Genomic DNA, 14,931 nt, shown 5'->3' with positions numbered 1-14,931 from the left:
CCTCTGATTGGATTGGGATGTTCGATGGTCTGGTTTTGAAGTAGATGCAACTACATTTCTGCTTACAAGTTGACCCTGTCTTGGCTGTGTAATGTTGAGGGAAGGTTTTCGTTCTTTATTGTGTTGATTCCTAAAAAAGGAAAGATGGCAGGTTGATTCAAATTACAAAAGCAAAACAGATTCCAGTTGAGGTCCAACATTAGAAATATCATCACAAATAAATAGGACCCACCTACTCTTCACCTTCCATTAAAAAGTAATCTATGTGAATCCAATGGAAAAAGGGAATGTGCTGACATATTAGCAGAAATGTGGCGAAATTACCTGTTCTGGGATAAAGCAAGGTAACTTGGAAGCCTTCCTTTGGGTTAGAACTGTAGAGTTTTGAGAATTCATTTGAAGAACCATTGATAAACAAGGATGATAAACAGTTCCCCAAAGGCTTGGAAACATTGGGGCCAATTCACAAAGACTTTGCTACAAGTAGCTGTGACTTACTCTTGTAGTTCTCCTGGCTTGCTTCTGTGTTTTAGGCATGAAGGCTCACTCTAAGCGCACTCCTAAAGTATATGAGTAAGCCAGGAGTATCACAAGAGTAAATCACAGGAAACTCTTTGTGAATCGGCCGCTACATCCACAGATTACTGGTTTATAAACTCTGCTGGATTGTACAATGGTTGTAATCAACTTTAAAACTACAACTACATATCAGTGGCTCTGCGATGTTGCAGAAAAAAAATATATTTGGAGCATGTCAAAATGTATGGACAAATCTTAACATGGGTACTTGTTTGCTTACTTAGCATTGCTTAGTTACTTGGTCTAAGATGGTGAATGGTAGCCCTGTTCGTTCATGTGGCAACAGCACTCATTAAGAGGAGGTGGTTGAGGTCTAAGCACATTATTTGGGGAGGAGGAGTAGGTAGTACACCTGAATGCAATACATTTTTTTAATTTGGGGGAGAGCCCACACTTTATATTTGGGTCATTATTTGGGGTGGGGGGTATTGGATGAATTACCTCTATTTAGCTACAGTCCTGGACAGTGCGATGAAGTTGATTTCCTATATGACTGATTCGAGTCTGTCTCCTACCTCCCCCCCGTCACCAAAGCAATTTCACTTTCAGATTTCACCTTTTTCCAAATGGTGTCCTAATAGGCTCCTGCAACACCCAAGCCCTATATAACCTTAACGTGTATCAGAAGGAATAGCATATTCACACTTTTGGCTTTGAATTCTACTCTTATCCAGGTGACACGTGGTTCCTACAATGAATGGACAGCAATCTGAGTGTCTGTGCAAAACCACAGGGAAAACATGATTGCTTGGAGCGATGCCAGCTATTGAACCTTATGTTTTTATCTAAGTTCCATGTATATTTACCCAATCTCTATTTGACGTACAATAGGGCTTTGGGAGGGGCGGCCGACCACCGGGAGGCCTGCTCCTCCTGGGGGGCTTTGGGCCAGGGGGGGGGCTGCCAGCACCACAGTTGGGCTGGTTGGGCTTCCTGGGCTTCTTTTGGGCTGGGTGGGCTACTTTTGGGCTGGCTTTGAGCTGGCAGCATATTTAGCCGGCCATTTTAGGGACCTACCCACCATTTTGGTGGTAGTGACCCAGCAGCCGGTTGTGGGGCTTCTTTCTTTGTGGCTTATTGTGTTGGGCTTGGAGCTTATCTTGCCTTTGGCCTCATTCTTGGCTCTTGGGCCTTCAGGCAGCGGACGGTGAAGTTGTGTGTGGTGTACTTTGATCGTTGTACTCCTCGGTGACGATGGCGCGTTGGGAAAATCCCCGGGTGGTGGAGGCCCTTCGCCTTCTTGAAGATGCGGGCCACATGGACATCCTGTGGCCCGGCGTTAAGGTGAGGCCACCGTGGTGCGTGGTGAGCGATGCCACGGCGCTTTGGTGGAACCGCCGCGGGTGCGACAGCGGCTGGGGCGGAGGGAGAGACGCGGCCAGGGGACGGGGGATGGTAGGAGGCACGGCTACATGGAGGGAGCGGCAGCGCCGGGTATGAGGTGGCAGGGGAAGCGGGGCGCGGCCCCAAGGCCTTCTCTGAAGTTTGTGGAAGGGGCTGGGGGGGCGCCGGGAATGGAGCCCCCAGGGGGAGAATCGTTGTGGGAGGGGGGCGCGGCGGCGGGGGAGGGACCGGAAGGGGCAGAAACAGGCACTGAGGTGGAGGCAGGCGGGGGGATGCCCCGACACAAGAGAGTGATGGAGGGGCATCTCCCCTCTTGATTGACAGCTCGGGGGAGGAGGAGGACGGGGAGCGGGGGAGGGTGCCGAATATCCCTGGAGGGTGGAGAGTCTGGGGGGACGGGTGGGCCGCAGACCACAGGGGTGGGTTTGGGGGGCGGCGAGCAAGGAGTGGGGCGCGAGGGGCGAGGGATTTGGCGCAAGGGTGGCTGGGGTGGCTCCGGTGGCTCCGGGTCGGCGGATCCCGGGGCCTGGGCTGGTGAACTCTGCGACATCTAGGCCAAGGGGGTACAGGAGGGCTGGAGTGGTCAGGGCCTGTAAGGGGTGGACGATGGTGTCTTACGAGAGGCAGGCGGTAAGTCCCTGCCAGCCCCACCCGAAGGGTCGAGACGGCCGCCGGGGATGGGGGCGGAGGTCCGTCAGTGCTGATCGGGACCCTGAAGAGTATCATGAGGAGAGGAGGAGGGAAAGTGTTGCTTTGGGGGAGCTGCTACGCACTTGTATGGAAAGGGCACGACTGAGCTGGCTGGTGCCGTGGAGGGCGGCGATGGCGAGATTGTGAGGGTGTCATTGGTTTGGATCAGGTGGAGGGGATGTCCCAGCTGGATTATGAGGAGGACAGCACATAGGAGGGGGGAATTTGGGAAGAGCGGGGGCGGGAAAGGACGTGGGGAACGGAATAATTTTGTTCCTAGTGTGTTGCAGGCACAAAAGAGGTGTGGAGCGGAGAGAGTGATGGCCCCCCCGCTCCACTTGTTAGGCGGCGGGATCCGGTGCAGACGCCAACCTTGATGCCAGGTAAGGAAGTTTGCGGAGCGGGGAGCGGGTCAGTCGGGGCCCAATGGGGTACGGTGTTAATGGGGATGGATGCTAAAGGAGGGAAAGAAGGGGTGTGCCTTAATAAAGGAACGTATGTGAGGGGCACGGGGTGAGCCCACACGAGGCAGGCGTCGGCGGGGCCGGGGACACTAAGATGGACGGGGGGAGTAAGAAGGTTAAGGAAGGAAAGGAGAGTCACGATATACCAGTGCGCAAGTTACCTTACATGGGTATTACGAAACCCCTTGGGGCGCACTTGTCACTGGCCACCAAGGAAAAGATTTGGAAAGGGGACTATGTAGATATTTTGAAGCTCTTGCAGGGTGAGCTGACGGCGAAGGAGGGGTCGAAGAAGAAGGAATAGGAGCTGGCTAAGTGGCCCAAGGTCCCTCTGAACATAGAGAATTGGTCAGCAGGGTTTTTGATATTCGCCAGCGTGTACTGCGAGTAGTACCCGGATCGGGCGGTTGCGCTTTTTAAATATATGGACGTCACCCGGTGGGCGCAAGTCACGTATGGGGCTTCGCGTGGTCGCATTATGATGAAAAGTTTCGAGCACGCTTGGCGGCGGACCTGGAGGCAAGTGGAGGGAGCTCGATTCGGACTTGTATCAACAGACCATGGGGGCAAAGTTTGGTAAGACAATCTATAAGGCTAGCGGCCTACCGCTTGTGCCTCACCCCCTTCTGGCCCGCCCCACCCGTGGGCGGGTGGGACAGGGAGAGGGTGCTGCTAATCCCACAGTGGGAGCATGTTGGGACTACAACAAGGGCGCTTGTGCCAGACAGTACTATCGCTTTAGGCATGACTGCTCCAAATGCGGGAAACGACACCTAGTAGTGCATTGCTGGGGAGTTGGGGGCGGAATCCGAGTCAGCAGCCCACGGCATCAGGGACCCAGACCAGGGGCAGGGGAGGAAAAGGGGGGACTTGGGCACTGGGAAAAGGCTCATACGCCGGCTAAGCAGGACCAGCTGGAGACCCTCCTAGCATCTTATCCACGGACTGAAGACGCAAGTGTGTTGCGGTGGGGGTTCTGGGAGGGTTTCCGGCTGGGGTACGAAGGTCCACAGATTGCCAGGTGGGCCAAGAATTTGAAATCGGTCAATGTGCACAAGGCGGTGGTACGGGACAAGTTGTTCAAGGAGGTGCAAGAGGGGCGAATGGCGGGCCCCTTTCGGGAGGCGCCCATTCGGGATTTGATTATTTCTCCTATCGGCGTGGTGCCGAAGAAGGAGCCAGGGCAATTTTACCTGATTCAGCACCTGTCGTGGCCAGAAGGGACGTCGGTAAACGATTATATATCGGCAGAGCTGTCATCGGTGTCTTACTCTTCCGTGGACGTGTCACGATGGCTAGTGGCCTCGGTAGGGGCGGGCGCCCTCATGGCAAAATGCAAAATTAAGTCGGCATTCAGGCTGCTACCAGTACATCCAGAGGATCACCAGCTGTTGGGGGTCCAGTTTGAGGGGGACATATTTGTGGACCGAGTTGCCCATGGGGTGGTCGATCTCATGCGCCTTGTTTGAGTGCTTCAGTACCTTCTTGCAGTGGGTTTTTTCCAGGCACACAGGCAAAGAGACGGTGACGCACTACCTGGATGACTTCTTCCTGGTGGGACGGCCTGGTTCAGTGGACTGCCAGCAGCAGCTGTACGGTTTTATGGAACTCATGGGCTACCTGGGTGTGCCCCTGGCGCCAGAGAAGACGCTGGATCCCAGTACGGTGCTGTCATTTCTGGGAATAGAGCTCGACTCCGTGGCCATGGAAGCACGCCTGCCGGAGGACAAGAAGGTACATATGATGGCATTGGTGGACGACATGTAGAGGAAACAGAAATTGACGGTGCGGGGGGTACAGGTTCTGCTGGGGCATTTGAATTTTGCATGCCGCGTCATGCAGTCTGTACTTTTTGCAGACGGCTTGGTTTGGCGCTGTCGGACTAGCTTTGCCACATCATTACCTGCGATTGTCGGCGGGGACGAAGGAGGGAATGGGACGTAGCCATCTCGTCAGATGCGGCGGGCGTGGGCGGTTTCGGTCTGTACTGGCGGGGGATGTGTTGCATGGAGGAATGGCCGCCGCAGTGGCAGGGCGGGGGCAGAGCATCGCGCTCTTGGAGCTCTTCCCGCTGGTGGTAGTGGTGACGGTGTGGGCACGGGAGGTAGCGCACAAACGGGTGATTTTCAAAGTGGACAAAATGTCGGTAGTGCAGGTTGTCAATAGGCAGTCAGCCAGGGACCCACAGGTGCTTAAGTCTATAAGGGTGTTTGTACTGCGATGTTTTGAACATGACATTTTGTTTCAAGCCTGTCATGTGCCAGGAGTGGACAATAACATTGCGGATGCTTAGTCTTGTTCACAGTGGCAGAGGTTTCATGGGCTAGCCACGGAGGTGGACGAATGCAAGACGCCGGTGCCGGTGGGGCTGTGGTCAGTGGGAGAGACAGGGTCGTACAACTGGTAAGAGCGTCGGTGGCCATTTCTACCTGGAGAGCGTACGAGCAAGCATGGCGGGAATTTTTGGAAAGTGGGGCAGTGCAGAAGGACGATCTGTGGCTAAGAGGAGAGGCGAACAAGTGGTGCAGTTTATGCTGCGGATGATGGACAGGGGGATGTCGAAAGAGACAATTGCCGTCAAGTTGTCGGCTGTCGCTTTCATGGGGAAGTTGTGGTGGAGTTACGCACCGTCTGCGGGTGAACAGGGAGTGCGCCTATTGGAAGGTTGGGTGCGGGAGAGGGGTGGCAGGGTCAGTCACTGCCAGGCCATCACTGCGGGTATGCTCGCAGGTTTGATATAGCTGTTGCCGAAGATTTGCCACAACCAAGAGGAGACATTCTGTTTTCCACATTCATGTTGTGGATGTATTTTGGGGCTTTTCGAATCTCGGAACTGCTGGGGCTTAAGGAGGCTCGGGAGGTGGCGGTGCTGTTACGGGGTTCCAAGACCGACCAACGGCGGCAGTGTAGTGGGTTGTGTTGGGTCCCGGGGAGACAGGTACGGTATACCCAATGGTGTGGGAGGAGCTTCTGGGGACCGGTCGGCGGGCGGTGTGTCCGGATGTGTTACTCATCCACCTGGGAGAGAATAATTTGGTTCAGTGCAGGGGCCTGGCATTGGTGAAGCAGATGAAGAGGGATTTGTTGGAGGTAAGGTGCCAGTGGTCAGGCTGCCATATCATATGATCCACCTCAAAGAGGTTTCTGTATGTCTAGAGGTGTAAGGCATACACAGTATTTGTTCAAATACCCCTCACACACCAAACGGGCCCTTGGTGTCATGCTTCATCATCACGGTCTTCCCACCCCGCTGCGGGACGCGGCGGGGCGTGCTACGACTGGCGACTACGCTGGAGCACTTGGTTTTTGTAAGTGCTATGTGAGGTGTATTTGTTGTGAGTGAAAAGGGTCAGGGTTGAATGAAAAAGTGATGTTAAAAAATACCTGGCCTTATGGATACAAAAAAACTTTATTTGGTCATAGGCTGGTACAGTTATAAAGGGTGGGTCAGAGAAATCATGCTAGTAATGTACTGGTTCTCCTGGGGGTTTCAACATGTTTCGAAGCTGTAATGCTTCTTCGTCAGGACGGAGTAAGATCCCTCTGTCACTCACTATGTTGCTATCAATATGTGAAATATATACAAGTGATTTAATATACAATACCTGTGGTACGGGTATATGTTTTCTAAAGCTCTGTCAGTATTTCTGAGAATAAACTAGAAACGTAAGAAGTCAATGCTCCATGAGCCATCGGGTCGAGAGGTAAATTGAAACTTTCATTTCAAGTCGTGAAGTCCTTGCTTCCTCTCTCGCCATCCCGCGGCTTATTCTCAGAAATACTGAAGTGGAACGGGGTAGATACAAGAAGTTATCTAGTTGGGTAGGTAGGAAGTTGGGAATTGCAAGTTTGTGTTGATAATTGTTGCAGGGGAGAACCATGTTTAGGGGAGGGGGTGGGGGGTACGTTAGGAAGAATATATTTAGCGAGACTTAGTTTTGTACAGCGAGGTCAACGGAATTTATTTTGTACGGTGCACCTGTTTCCAATAAAGCAGCCTTTTTCGCACCGACAAGCTGGTCTGTGGTCTGTGCTGCCCCACCCCCCCCAGTGGCCCAAACAAACTTGGATTCAAATTTATTGACGATTTTCTCATGACTGCCAATAGCTACATCATATGTGAAATGTAAGATTCTCCCCTCCATACCTCTTACTTGGTCTGATCACTACTTGATCCCGTTCGAAGTGTCCTTCCCCCGCCTGCCCAAGAGGGATTTCACCATTAGAGAACAGGGCAGAAAATGGCACAAGGTTACATGCATCGCCCTCGAGCAAACGTATAGGTGTAGATCTGATTCATTCTCTGCCGATCTTAATGTAGCTGTCTCCACATTTAATAAAGATCTTTCTGCTGCCATTGAGCAAATCGCACCTTTGCAGAACCTCACCTCCCTTAGATCCAAACCTTCGGCCCCCTGGTTCACTCTGGAACTACGGGAAAATAGAAGCAGATGCAAAAAACTGGAGCGTTCATGGCGCCGGACTTATTATCCGGTACAAAAAAGGGGTATAGCCATGTCTGAACTGGGGTGGCAGAGTGGGCTAAAGAACGGTGATGGATCAAACCCAGATCTTTTGACTGGGTGTGAGTGTTTGAGTGATTCAGATGCTCCGTCCATCACCACGCCCTTTTGTAGGACTTATGATCCGGCAGCCAAATCCCTCTATAGATTGGCCATCAAAGAGTATCACAAACTCAAACGCAACACCATGAAACAGCACTTTGCAGAAAAAATTATTAGTGCGAAAAACTCCACCAAGACCCTCTTTAACATTGTTAAAGAGTTCGCTAATCCCACTGCCCTGTCCTGCCCCGTCACTCCCAGCCAATTGCTTAGTGAAGGCCTGTCTGATTTCTTTTATGAAAAAATCGCTAATATCACGGCAACAATTCATCAAAACCTCATAGCAGTAACTCCAGGTCACGACACCAACTGTGCCGAAGTGTTTACTTCTTTTAAACCTCTGACTAAAGATTATGCCTTGACTTTATTCCTAAAATGCAAATCAGGATCTCCGCTTAATCCAGCCCCGGCACAGATACTGAACAATATAGCCCCGTTAGTGATTAATTCCCTGCTAGAAATATGGAACTCCTCCCTGCAATCGGACCCGTTGCTGCTTCCAATTCTAAAGAAAACTGGTGTTGATCCATTGTGTTTCAGCAACTACCGACCGATCTCACTCCTTCCCAAGCCAGAAAAAGTGTTGGAGAAGGCGGTACAAGAACAACTATCCGAATATTTAGAAACCAACATGCTGCTTCACGACACCCAGTCAGGATTCAGGCCAGACTTCAGTACTGAATCAGCTCTACTAGAAGTGTCCGAGTCAATTCGCGAGTGCGTGGATAGGGGAGAGGAGGCCATGCTGGTCCTCCTCGACCTATCCGCAGCATTCAATACCATCTTGCATGAAATTCTGCTCACGCGTCTCCATGAGGTGGGAGTTGGTGGGACCCCGCTGGCCTGGATCAAATCATTTCTGACGGACCGATCTCAGCAAGTCATGCTAGGATCTTTTTTCTCCACCAAGAAACCGTTGACATGGGGGGTTCCGCAGGGATCTGCTCTCAGCACCCTCTTGTTCAATGTGTACCTGATGCCGTTCGCGAAAGTGGTGGAATCCTGGGGCGTCAGAGTGATCTTTTACGCTGATGACACTCAGCTTGAGTTTTCTTTAAAAGACCACTCTGAAAGCTCTCTGGCGAATTTTCGTCATTGCCTGATGACCATCGCCACTTGGATGTCCTCAAACAGCCTAAAATTGAACACGGATAAGACGGAGGTCTTATTTTTTAATCAGAAATCTCCCATTTCCGCTAACCTCTGGTGGCCGGCTGAACTCAATCCTCCCCCGGCACCTGTTCAAGCTGCCCGTAATTTGGGCTTCCAATTTGATGCAGCCCTCTCCTGCAAAACTCAAATCAATAAAGTTTCGGCGTTGTGTTTCGGAAAGCTTTGAATGATCAAAAAAATCATCCCTTTCCTACCACTTGATTCCCGCAGGACAGTAGTCCATGCCCTAATTACGTCCCATTTGGACTAAGCAAACAGTCTGTATGCTGGAGCCCCGGCGTACCTCATCAATCGTTTGCAGACAGTGCAGAACTCAGCGGCCAGGCTGATTTGCAACATTCCATACCGCCACTCTATTTCACCTTATTTGGCCAAACTGCACTGGCTTCCAGTGAGATTCTGCATTCAGTTCAAAGCCCTGACCCTTGCCTTTAGGGCTCTTAATGGACGAGGCCCTGACTACTTGAGGCACAGACTGAAGATCACACAAGCAACGCGGAATCTTAGATCTAATCACCTTCGCTTAATGTTTTGCCCTCATTTCGTCTTGCAAGCACGGGAGGTAGGGCCTTTGCTGTGGCCACTTCCAAACTTTGGAACCTACTACCGTCGGAACTCAGATTTTTGACATCAGAGCCTTTGTTTTGAAGGAAACTTAAGACCTGGCTCTTTTCTCTGATCTAGCCCTCACGGTATCCCCTGGTCGTCACTGAACCTCTCTGGCTGTTGTATGTCTTTAGCGCCGGGACACCCCCGTGGGGGGTAGCTGCGCGCTCTACAAACTTCTAAATAAATAAATAAATAACCCAACCTATACCTCCTTCTTGAAACCAAATCCTGCGTATAGAACACCAGAACCCCAGGAAACGTCGCACTACTCATATACAATTGTGTCCCACTTAACCCTTTCCATGCTCATGACGGAACGGTTCCGTCATGAGCTACGGTTGAGCTGTGCTCATGACGGAACCGTTCCGTCATGACCACGCCCGTTTCTATTAGGGCCCAGCACCGGAGGGGGAATCGCGGTCGCACAGAAAAGGTTAAAGGAATTGTTAAACATGCCAATATTTATTCTGGATTGTGTACACTCCCTACCACATGATGCATCCAGCACAGTTTCTTGGTGGGTGATATTGTAGAAATTGTGCCATGATCCACGTATAAATACTTTTTCAAAGTTTTAAGATTTCTTTATAAATATACACATGTAGTTTAGTAAACAATTTGGTTGAGATAATTTAAATCATTATATTAGTTCAACTCTTATGTGCACTGCTACTTAGGGTGCAATGTTCCCTAGTGTGAATATTTAAACATGTGCTAAGGAAAGACTAATAAATACTTCTATCCAACTGGACACATTTTAAATTGTTTTAGATATCCGAAAACATGGGCCTCAGCCAACCTCTGGCAAATTATTGATTTGGTTGCAATGTGGCTTCATGACACAGCCATCTTCACCGTGGGTGGCTCTCTCAACTACAAACCACTGGGACCATGAACAAACTGAAAATACACCATCATGTACTTCATTGCACCACTCGCCCTCTATGATAGCAATCATACTCTTCTCAGAAACCTGAACTTCCACCTGGAAGATCACATTGACTCCAAGTCAAGAGCACTCATTGAAACTTTGGATGCCTGGATCTCAATGAACCAGTAAAGGGACCTATGCACGTTGCTGGACACTTCCTGGACCCTATTTTCACCATCTTCAGCAACATATGATCAAGGAGCCCATAACAGTCCTAACCACACGCTTATGAAGTTCAGCATCCCCGTTCCACTCCAAGGCACATGCACCACCTCTCGACCAGTCCATTGAAACTGGACCAGCATCACTGGCAAGGACTGGAACTTGACTCTCAACACCTAATGAACCCAACCCACCAACAGCCTCACCAAAGCCATCAAGAATTCCAAAAATTGGATTGCCTCCTGCACTGACTCTCTGGCCCCCCTCAAACACATCAATACAAGATCCAGACCCCAGGCAGGTTGGTTCAAGGAGGAACTCAGAATGATTGAATGCCACTGCAAAAAATTAAAGTGCAAATGAAGAATGAGCCAGGACAATGCAGGCAACAGCATGTTCAAATCTGCCATTTGACTCTACCACCAAATGATGCATACGACTAAACACACTGCTGTGGCAGACCACCTCAATGACAGCACCAACAGAAGCATTTCAGCATTGTGAAAGATTTCACCTCACCATAGGCTGCCTCAAACGTGATCACTCCCCTCACCAGACCCCTGCAACACAACAAACGTTCTCAATTATTATGCAACAAAGTCACTACCATTTGTAGCAAATTCAACCCACAACTAAAACTGAAAGACCTCACCAAATACCTCCAGATCTTATACAAAGAACCAATACTAACTGCATGGCCCGTCATCACCCCAGAAGAAACCGCCATCCCCATGAAGTCCATCCACTCAGGGGCCCCACTGAACCACTGCCCCGTCCTGAGAGGACTGCAACCCATCAATGCCATGCTCACACCAATTCTGAATGACCATACCTCTTTTGTGACCTTCCAAGATGCTTGGAAACCCATAACTATCCTCTCATTGCAGAAGAAACCCTGTGAGGACACTTGAAAGCATACCAATTACAGGCTGGTCTCCCTGCCTTAGAGGTCTTAAAGGAAATAATCAACAGACACCTCACCAACATTGGATGACCGCAGAATCTTCTACACCATTCCGGTTGCATACCCCACCACAGCATGGAACGTGCCCTCATCACCACCACGGCTGACAACCCTATCACTCTGGAAAGAGGAGACTTGGCAGCCCTCCTCTTCCTAGACTTCCCCACAATGGTTAAAACATGCTCCCACCCCATCCAATGCCTACATGACATTGGAATCCAAAGACACGCATTCCTATGGATCTACTCCTGCCTGACTGACCTAGTCAGTCAGCCTGGCACCGTACCCCTCGGATGACCGTGACCTGATTTGTGGAGTTCTGCAAGGATCCTCCAGGAGCCTGACCCTCTTCAACGCATACATGATCCCTCTAACCAGCCTCATTCCCTCTCATAACATCAATGTCCTCTCTTACACCAACATCATGCAATGTGTTCTCTCCCTCACAGACAAGGTGCCCAGTAGCCGGATAAAAATGTAATTCCTGTATGATTGAAATCACCCAATGGCTGAAGACCAACTGCCTGAAGCTGAACACAGACAAAACTGAAATTGTGAGCTATGGGAAGAGAACATCACCATGGGATTCCACCTGGTGCCCAACAGAGCTAGAAGAGACACCCACCTCCACCAAGAACCTTGAGATATTCATTGATAGCAAACTGAGATTACTGCTCAAGTCAATACCATCACTGTCCCATGCTTCCAGACCCTGAAGATGCTGAGGAAGATTTTCAAAAGGCTCACAATCAGCAACCAGAAAACCATCACGCCTGCCCTGGTTACGAAAAAGCTGGAATATGGGAACACCCTCTATGCCCAGATCAACAAAAACTCTCCAGAAGGTTGCACTGTAGACCATTCAGAAATTGGCTAACAGAATCACCTCCCACGCCGCACTCACATCACTCCACACATGAAGGAACTTCACTGGCTCTCCATTTACAAACAAGCACAATTTAAGCTCCTCACCCACACTTTTAAGGAACTACATTACATTGGCCCAGCATAACTCAACAATCACATCTGCTTTCACAAAATTTCCAGACGTCTACACTCGTCTGTATTCCTACTTGCACAAATACCACGAACGCAGAAAACAAGATCTGGGGGTTACGCCTTCTCCTGCATCGTTTCTTGTTGGGAGGTGGTATTCAGTGTTCTTTCTTCCTCTCTCTCCCTAGTAAGTTACTAATTGGTATAAAAGTCCCAATAGACCTTATAAGTACAGAAATATGGAGAATCAAAATGTGCTAAAAATCTAATTGTCCGTGCTAAATCCTGGAATTAAAATGAGCAAGCTAGGAACATGGCACAGCAATCTACACTTGCAACTGAAATTAATTGTGATCTGCTAGGTATAAGTGTCAACCCACCGTGGCAAAACTGCATTCCATCCTCCCAAGACTAGTAAATAGAGTACCACTGAACTGTGTAATATTAACACAGACAAAGTGTTGTATGTAGTGCCGAATAGAAAAGTTAATATAATTCGTTATCTGCTGCATAATCTGCAGAGTTTAACACAAAATACTTGTTTCTAGCTCTTGCAGTTCAAAAGTTACTAAAAATGCAGCAACGTGTGTTGAAGGGCATTGCAAGGAACTTTGAAATGGTTCACTGGTTATCTTTATGTTAGGTATTGCTATATTCCGGTGTTTAAATTGTTTTAATGAGGTGCTACTAATGCCCAGACACTGTTAACATGTCTAAAAAGGATAAACTAATGAAGTACCACTATCACAAAATGTGCCACATTACGCAGCATAATTTACCCTTTCTTGACGCATAATTTGCTCTATCCTGCCACCAATTCCAGTAGCCCGGAGTATAAGCGCATGGTGAAAAGTGCAATATAAACACTCTTTTTAACTGAAAGCAGACAGAGTCTGCCCAATCAAAATCTGTGCTCAAGCTAATCAACTTTGGGTGGAGTAAAAGCCCCTCTCTCCGAAGTGCTCCTTAAAGCTCTTTATATGTTGATCACACAAGGTCTGGCAACAGCTGTGTTGTCAGGCCAGACATAATGAGGTTTATGGAACACTGAAATAGACCAAATTTTACAAAATCATAGCAGGAATTATATGCCAAATGCAGCAAACCTATAATTATGAGAAAAACGCAGAGGCCGCACAATCGCATTATTCCAGTGGCCTTGCTTACACTCACTACAACTGAACTGAGTTGGTTATGGTGACAGGTCAATGATCAAGGCTATAGTTCAGATCTGTATATTATGAAAAGTTATGATAGAAACAGTAGGTCTCACATACTGATTGTGAAAAACATATATAACGACAATAGGCTTTTAAGGATGGCTTGACATTACATTGTGTTAAAGCTTGTAGACCATTATTTTGTGACAGGGAATCTCACAGATTTGCTCAGTAGGCAAGGTTTTTTTTGGCATTGGTTACACCCTGTTCCAAATCCTTAGGTGTAGAAAATTGCCCTCTGGGAATTCTTGGTATGCTGTTTTGTAGAAAGTCATGTATATTATTTTGTTAGCTGCAATTTTGTATATATTTGTAATGTTATGACCACTGACGGGGGGGGGGGGGGGGGTGTCCCACTTAAATATTGACTCCCATGATTTAGAATTTTGATTGGACTGAAATGAAGGCCTTTTGCTGAAAAGGGTACTTTTATTGCACTTTTTTGTCTTGTCTGAAAGGTTATGTTTCATACAGCAGGTCAGAGTTGAATATGATGACCTGCCATTGATCAAGGCTTTAGGCCTGATATGTTTATTATGAGGTTATGACAAACTCAGGAGGTCAGATTTATTTATTGTGAAACACATATGCTAAAGCCAGTAGGACTTTAAAGGGGACTCCCATTATACTGTGCCAAAGTTTGTAGACAAGTATTGTGCTGCAGGGTATCTGACAGATTACCATAGTAGGCAAAGGTTTTGGTGTTGGTTACCCCCTCTGACAAACCCCTGGGGTAGAAGATTTCCACTTTGGGACTCCTTGTCATGCAGTTTTAGGAAGGGTTTTATATTGATTTTCCAATTGTAATTTTGTATATATTGGTCATTTTATGATTCAATTCAGAAATGTGCCTTGTCGAAAATCTTCTGCGCAATTTACTAGGCCTGAATTGATTATGGTGCTTAGCCAGTGATAAAGGGTACAGACCTGATTGGTTCATTAGAAAATGTTATGTCAGAGCTCATAGATCTAATTCTATTATGAAAATGTATGAGAAATGCAGTAGGCTTTACTTATTTATTACTGATTATTATTTATCTTGAAAATCATATGTTAAAGCAAATAGGTCTTGAGGGAGGATTGTCATTTCACTGTTTTAAAGCAAATAGGCAAATGTAGCATTTCACCAAGTCTCAAGGATTAATGTAGTAGGCAAGGGTTTTGGTGATAGTTT

The 14,931-nt window shown here is 48.4% G+C and overlaps 1 protein-coding gene across 1 annotated transcript in view; it reads right to left on the bottom strand.

Moving 5' to 3' along the window:
• The window catches only part of ST8SIA6 (ST8 alpha-N-acetyl-neuraminide alpha-2,8-sialyltransferase 6), a 478,017-nt gene that overhangs the window by 366,799 nt on the left and 96,287 nt on the right, over positions 1-14,931 (bottom strand). Inside the window, exon 2 of the mRNA XM_078663574.1 lies at positions 2-130. Coding sequence (XP_078519700.1) covers positions 2-130 — 129 coding nt within the window. The remainder of the gene's footprint in view (position 1; positions 131-14,931) is intronic.

The sequence above is a fragment of the Lissotriton helveticus genome, chromosome 10, assembly GCF_964261635.1.
Source record: "Lissotriton helveticus chromosome 10, aLisHel1.1, whole genome shotgun sequence".
In the NCBI taxonomy this organism is placed as follows: domain Eukaryota; kingdom Metazoa; phylum Chordata; class Amphibia; order Caudata; family Salamandridae; genus Lissotriton; species Lissotriton helveticus.
Note: the sequence above shows the minus strand (reverse complement) of the source record. Positions and strands in the feature narration are given on the sequence as shown.